Source organism: Anguilla rostrata, chromosome 2 (assembly GCF_018555375.3).
Source record: "Anguilla rostrata isolate EN2019 chromosome 2, ASM1855537v3, whole genome shotgun sequence".
In the NCBI taxonomy this organism is placed as follows: domain Eukaryota; kingdom Metazoa; phylum Chordata; class Actinopteri; order Anguilliformes; family Anguillidae; genus Anguilla; species Anguilla rostrata.
In genome coordinates, this window is record NC_057934.1 from 23,661,827 (window position 1) to 23,669,483 (window position 7,657).

A 7,657-nucleotide genomic window follows, 5' to 3' on the forward strand; every position below is an offset into this window, starting at 1 on the left:
CAAAAAGTTCTTTAATGGTGATAACGAGTGGGGGTAAAGGTAGGGGGAGCCAAAAACAACTAAAATGTCTTCCCGGTCGGGGTATCGGTGATCCACTCCAGGTATTCACAAGGTTCCCTTCTGGAGAGAAACAAGAAGCACATCGGTTAGGGGGGCGGGGCTTAGTCAGTCCGGTCCGGGTCCGGCTCCTTCCTCCAGGTGCAGACTGGTGCTCCTCCCGTCTGAGAGGGGGTGTAGGGGTGAAGGTCTCCCAGCTCCAGCTGACTCGGTCCCTGTCGTCGCCCCCGGTCACACGGTCCCCTGGACTCACGGTTGCTCTTTACACCAAACAATTCGCAAGTTGTCACACCTATTCCTCTCCGCGAGGAGAGAGTGGCCCACGGCCGCTTACGGTCTCTGATCCAGGTGCAGAAAGGCGCCTGGTGTAGCTCCGATGAAATCCCCAGCAGCTCTCCCTTCCTGTGGTTGTGCTGGTCTATAAAAGCCTGCCTGCTCGTCAGCGCAAGCAGCTTCAGGTGGGCGCCGGCAGCCAATCTATCAAGCAGCTGCAGGTGTGCAGCAGAGTGGAAAATTCCCCTTACCTTCCCTCTGCTGCAGCCCTGTCCATGGTGCTGCCTGGTGTCACCTTAGGTGTTCTGTCTGGTGCTGTCCAGGGTCCTGAACGTCTCCAGGCTGTGGTTTGGTAAGTAGCGCCCACTCACGACTTTTCCCAGCAGCCGCCGGTGTCGATGGGCTCGGCCGTCTTGGTGGTCTCGTGGGGAGCACCGATCAGGGATCGGGGCGCCACAGCTGACAAACCACAGAACCATGACAGGGTTATTAGGCATTGTGGCAAACACGCCTGCCACAGGCCACCGAAGTGGCTTTCCTAGGGGCCCTCCAGCACAGAGACACAGGGAGATGATGTTCCAACAGTCCAGATTTATTTACAAGGGTTTGGCAAGATGTTACTGCCAAGGAGCAGATGTAAAACACTGTCATGACAGAGAGGCTCCCTTTGTGTGGGTGGGGATGGCAGATTTAACCTGTGCGCACCGATTACCTCACTACGCACAGGTGCAGCCACTCCTGTTCCTGGGCCCAATTAGCCTGGCCAATTATCCAATTCTTAACCAATTACCCAATTGGCCAGGTCTAATTAGCTTGACCCAGGGCAGGTGTGGCTGCTTAAACCAGCCATCCCCACACCACAGGCTTAACTGCTATATTTGCAATTTCTGTATCATTAGTTAAGACCAGATCAAGAGTATGGTTATGAGAATGTGTGGACTGATGTATATGTTGATCGAAGCCAACAGATTCAATGATAGACAAGAATGCTGATCTGAGAGGATCGCCTTCACTATCCATGTGAATATTGAAGTCCCCTACAATTACTTCTTTATCTGAATTAGCAACCAGGCTGGAAAAGAAATCAGAAAACTCTAGTAAAAAGTCACTGTATGGCCCTGGTGGCCTGTATACAATCGCAAGGATGAAACTGACTGCTTTTTTGTCCGGATGTGCAAAACTGAGAACAAGCACTTCAAAAAAGTTACATTTGAAGCCAGATTTCAAAGTAGCAAAAAGATTAGAATTACATACAGCAGCAACACCACCGCCATGACCTGTCAGACGGGGCATGTGAGTATAGCTGTAGCCAGGAGGGGTGGATTCATTTAAGGCAATATATTCATAAGAGTTGCCTTAGGGGCTAGTGATCTGATATTAATTAATCCAATTTTTAGCTGAGTTTTTAGCTGAGTTTGGTCAGCTGCATTATTAGTAGAATAACAAGGTCTGATTTTTTGCAGATTAGCCATACAAACACCCCGAGTGTGCTTTTTAGCAAGGCTTAATTTTGGTCGAGGGACAGACACTATCTCAATAGCATGTAACCTGGGCAGCAGTTTTTGGGAACAAGCAGAAATCTGTGTAAGACAGTAGGTCTGCTGCCTGGCCTTGGTTCTGGTGTGTCAGGAAATGGAATTTCTAAGACTATACGACAAATTACTAGAGATAAGAGCGGCACCCTCCCACGAGGGGTGAATACCATCTCTTTTCAAAAGACCAGGCCTCCCCCAGAAAGTATTCCAGTGGTCTATAAAGCCAACACCATTTTCAGGGCACCAAACAGACAACCAGCAATTTAGTGATGTCAATCTGCTGTAGATTTCGTCACCACGCCGAGAGGGAATGGGGCCAAAGCAAATAACTGACCCAGACATCTGTTTCGCCAATTCACACACCGATTTAAAATTATCTTTGGTGATTTCCAATTGCTTCAACCGGATATCGTTAGCGCCGACATGAATAACAATTTTACAAAACTTACGTTTAGCCTTAGCCAGCACTTTTAAATTAGCCTCGATGTCGGTCGCTCTAGCCCCAGGAATGCATTGTACTATGGTCGCTGGAGTTGCTAAATTCATGTTTCTTAAAATAGAGTCGCCAATTACCAGAGTTTTTTCAACAGGTTTCACAGCTGGTGTGTTGCTGAGGGGGGGGGGGGGGGGACCTGTTTGAAACGTGAATAGGACGTTGGAGCACTGGTGGCTTAAATTTTCGACTACGTTCCCGAACTGTAATCCACCCGCCTTGCTGCAAAGGCTCAGTTGGGGTGCTAACTGTAGACAGACTAGCTGGTGCATCCAGAACCAAGAAGGATTCTGTAAACTTCTCACTATCTCGAATTTCATGTAAGGTATGGATGTGAGTTTCCAATTCAGCAATCTTCTCCGTCAGCCTAGCATTTAACCTACACTTATCACAAGTAAAGCTATCGTTAACGGCGGAGAAAGAGTAACTAAACATATCGCACATAGAGCAGGAGACAGCCCAAGAGGGAGAGAGAGGTTGAGAAAGAGGGGATACCGGAGGGCAGAAAACAGCCATTAGACCTCGTAAATTACTTGTGTTTTATCTGGCTGATTAGGTAGCACCTAAGTGTTTTCCCAACTTTTTGGTTTTAGTTTAGCCGCGTTTCCACCAAAATTACCCGGAACTTTCAGTCCCAGGAACTACTTTACCAGGAACTAAAAGGTTCCTTCAGCCAATGGTTGTCTGCGTTTCCACAGGGGTCTAAAGTCCCGCGAAGATTAGGCAAATTAGCCCACTGACGTATGAAAAAGCGGCGTTGTCGTCGGTCCATCTGTCATATGATTTCTTCTGTAACCCCATACTACCACCGAAGTAGCCTACATTATTTTCTAATAACCGGGACAGTCCGGAGGGGTTTATTCCTCTTATATACAACGGGTTACCAACAATGACTATATATGGTTACTTTTGTATTTATTGATTTTTATCGATTTAATCATATGGAATTGAAATATTCTTCTGCAGCTGTTTGGGCATATTGTACCGCTGTCAAGCAAAACTGTCGTTGGTAGTTGAACTTGGACCGTTATGCAACAAATAGGATATAACAGGCCAATAGTCAGATTGTAACTGTTTTATATATCCTCTCAAACACATTCATTATGTTTTTATGCGAACATTCGCTTTCATGTCTTGACATCCGAAGCGACAGAATGCATTCACATTTCCAATATAGGCTAACTGGCAACAACAGCAGAAAACATGCACACGTTGTAAACTATTTGCTGTTTGATTACTTTCTCATCATCAATTCCATATAGGCTAATCGCAAAATGACAAGAATAGAACGAAAACTCGGACTTGCGTGAAAATTTAAATTAGTAGTGGTACAGCCACCGTTTGTTTTCCTTCGAAGTTACTGCTAGCCGAGCAGCGAAGTGTGCCCTCCAGATGCGAACCATGCACCATAAATTAGTCCATAGTCTTCCTGGTCTTTTTGTGGAATTGAAGAATGGCAGAGTAAAATTACGGCAGTCAGAAAAATCTAAAGGTACGATTACTAGAATTAACCTGTTATTTTACCCTGACAAAAAGTGCGGAAGGTGATTTCCACTTTGCTTTTATTGTATCACCAATGTGAATTACGCAGAACTACCGCATACCTCACATAACTATATCAAACGTTTTGAGTCAATTACAACGGCCTAAGAAAATCCGGAAGAAAATATTCAGCAACCGAATTAATCCGTTTGAATGTTTTAGTACGTAATATGCTGTCCCAGCACGAATGCTTCGCATTTTATAAAACGAATACTAAAGCAAGACAAGAACAGAAGAGCACACGTTATAATTCCAAGACGTTGGCAGGCTATAACCAAAAGTAGGCTACTGCGCCGCATAACATACAAGTTTGATTTGAAGTTATTATGAAAATAAATTGGTTTGCGCCTGCATATTTTCAAACAAGGCACCTGGAAATAGACATAAAAAAATCCTGTGAGTACTCGACCAATCATAAATGTTCAGCGCTACAAGCTCCACCCAAAAGGTTCCTGTACTTTCGGAAAGTACTACCCCCCGAGCAGGAACCTTTTGGGGGGTAAAACAAAGCCCCCAGAACTAAATTTAGACCCTAGTTCCTGCGGTGGAAACGCACTGAGTTCCTCAAAAAGTTCCTAGTTCCGGGGTATAGTTCCTGCGGTGGAAACGCGGCTTTTGATTGCCTTTTTTGGGAACTCTTGACTTCACTGCAATTTCTTTGTCTTTGAATGTAATTAGGTTATGTAAAATAGTGCACATAGTGTACGTATGTATGATCTGCAATGAGATGATTTGAAGGAAATAAGCTTTTATTCATAACTGAAGGTTCAGATTCTATAGTTCCCCCATCCCGTTCTCTTGCTCTTTCTCTCTCTCTCTCCAGGCATAATCACTCGTCAGGAATCTGAATCTCTGTTGATGAACGCTGGGGAGGGGTGCTTCCTGGTCAGGTTGAGCGAGCGGATTTGGGGGTACACCCTGTCTTACCGCACAGCCGCTGGCTTCAAGCACTTCCTTATCGACGCCTCGGGGGACTATTACAGTTTTCTGGGTGTCGACCAGAGCCGGCATGCCACTCTGGCAGACCTCATTGATTTCCACAAGGTAGGCCCTGCCCACACTCTCATCTGACCCTTTTTAGGTGGAAAGGTTTGGCTCAGTGAAAAGCAGACCATTTGTAGCATACATGCATCCAGCTAGTATCAGGCCAGACTGTGTATATGGGTGTAAAACTCATTTGCTGTGTATATTCATGTGCATGTGACTTCCATGGGTAAAGACGAACACAGACTCTCACTCAAATGTTTAGCATAGAGATTGATCCTATTCAAACTCCCATTACATGCAAATGTACCACTGTTTAAATATATCATATGCTAAATACTGTCATTAGACAACACCAAATGTGATGTTTAATGCTATCATTTGATACTTTCTAAATGTGACATTTGTAGTTGATTATGTTTTGGATAATGAAGATTAAACTTGACATGTTCAATGCTGTTTCTAGACACCTGATTGAATCTGATGTTTGTAGATTGGACACAGATTGGACAGATTGAAAATGCCAATTTATTCATAAATAATTTTTAAATGCTTATACTGAGCATTTGTCCAACTGAAATGACAGCTTGTGTACTCCAGCATTTCAGGTATCATGTACAGACTGCAAACTTTAATAATGAATGTGAGACCAGTATTTTCCATTTTATAAGTTACTGTAAATCTGTAACACAATACTGTCACAATTTTGCATTGTCAGATGGTCAGGTTTGCTTGTGTGTGTGTTTAGGAGGAGGTGATCACTACATCAGGAAGAGAGCTGTTGCAGGAGTCCTGTGAGAGAAGCTCCTCCTCAGACTTTGGTGGATTATTTCAAGACCTCCAAACCTCCAAACTTCAGTAATCCCACCTACCCTCACCCTAACATTTCCTCGGTGTTCCACACACCATAATCCTAACTCTGCCCGCACCGGCAGCACTGTCTCTGAGCGCACCCCAGGCAGCGGCCATAAAAATGTGCTCCGGTTACCGTGGGGCGCATGAATAAACCAGCGGTCCAGCATTGTCCTCGCAAAAAAAAAGCCACTTGAGTCACAGTCAGACCTGATAAATTCCCCTGCTCCTGACCTGAAAGCGCAGGGAAGAAGGGCACAAAAGGCATGTTCCGCTTTACCAGTGTGATCCTGTGCTGTAAGTGAGCGTGTTTCCACTGACTGAAGCCTATTCAGCAGGGAGAATTTGCACACTGGAAAGGGGAGGGGGAGGGGTCATGGACGCACTGGCACATAGATACGCAATAAATACTGCCCGCGTCACTCTGCGGGTCATTACCTGCTGGGAACAAAGGCTTCCTGTATCCTGCCAGTGTCGTATTTACCTGGGCACAATGCCGTCTACATATCAGCTATGGGCATTTATCTACCATAAACAGATCTGCTGCACATACGTAGATGTACATTACACAGATATGCTGCATATTGATCTACAGTACAGATCTGCTGCATATGTCAATCAATCAATCAAATTTTATTTGTATAGCGTATTTTACAGCAGTTGTCCCAATACGCTTTACAGACAACCCTGGCCTAAACCCCCACAGGAGCAAGCCTAAGGCAACAGTGGCAAGGAAAAACTCTCTGTGGCAGATCGGAAGAAACCTGGGAAGGAACCAGGCTCAAGGGGGAAACCCATCCTCCTCTGGTCGGCTCAAGGTGCCGACTGGTGACCAACATGTAGATATAGATCTTCAGTAGACAGATATGTTGCACAAAGATGTACATTACACAGATCTGCTGCATATAGATCTATTTATATGAGTATATGTGTGTGTGTGTGTATATATACATATATATATATATATATACAATTAAGCCCAAAATTATTAATACCTATGCCAAATTTTGAGTTATAGTGAATCTTTACATTACATTACATTACAGGCATTTGGCAGATGCTCTTATCCAGAGCGACGTACAACAAAGTGTATAACCATAACCAGGAACAAGTATGATGAAAACCCTAGAGAGAAGTACCAGTCCAAGTGCAGGGAACAACCACATAGTTCAACTTGGACCCTGAAGGTTAAACTGATTAACACTAACACAAACGAGAACAGCAACAACGCAGTCTATGGAAAAATACAAGCAATAGTTAAGACAGGTGCATTAACTAAGTCACCTACGAAACAGCTGCCTAGTTACAACCCTAAGCTTACAGTCATTTAAGAGATTACAGGGAGGTAGGAAGGGATGGGGAGAGGTGCAGCCTGAAGAGGTGAGTCTTCAGTCGTCACTTGAAATGGGTCAGTGTCTCAGCTGTTCTGACCTCCACGGGGAGGTCATTCCACCATTGTGGGGCCAGAACAGACAGGAGACGTGTTCTGGAAGCGCAGGTGCGAAGAGGCGTCCTGAGGTAGCAGAACGGAGGGATCTGGCTGGCATGTAGGGTTTGAATATCTTGTGGAGGTATGCTGGGGCTGATCCCTTGACTGTCTGGTATGCTAGGACCAATGTTTCAAATTTGATGCGAGCTATAACAGGCAGCCAGTGGAGGGTAGTGAGCAGGGGAGTGACGTGGGAGTGTCTGGGGAGGTTGAAGACCAGACGAGCTGCAGCATTCTGAATGAGTTGCAGGGGTCTGATGGCAGATGCCGGTAGTCCAGCCAGAAGAGAGTTGCAGTAGTCCAGGCGGGATAGAACCATTGCTTGGACCAGGAGCTGGGTTGAGCAGGTGGTGAGAAAGGGGCGGATTCTCCGGATGTTATACAGGAAAAATCTGCATGCCCGGGTTACTGCTGCGATGTTCTTGGAGAGGG

The 7,657-nt window shown here is 45.3% G+C and overlaps 1 protein-coding gene across 1 annotated transcript in view; it reads left to right on the plus strand.

Annotated features, from left to right (window-relative positions):
- Window positions 1-5,946, plus strand: part of sh2d4bb (SH2 domain containing 4Bb) — a 32,607-nt gene extending 26,661 nt beyond the window's left edge. Inside the window, exons 7-8 of the mRNA XM_064321347.1 lie at window positions 4,724-4,944; window positions 5,633-5,946. Of these exons, the coding sequence (XP_064177417.1) occupies window positions 4,724-4,944; window positions 5,633-5,746 (335 nt within the window). The 3' untranslated portion in view covers window positions 5,747-5,946. The remainder of the gene's footprint in view (window positions 1-4,723; window positions 4,945-5,632) is intronic.
- Window positions 5,947-7,657: the final 1,711 nt, after the last annotated feature.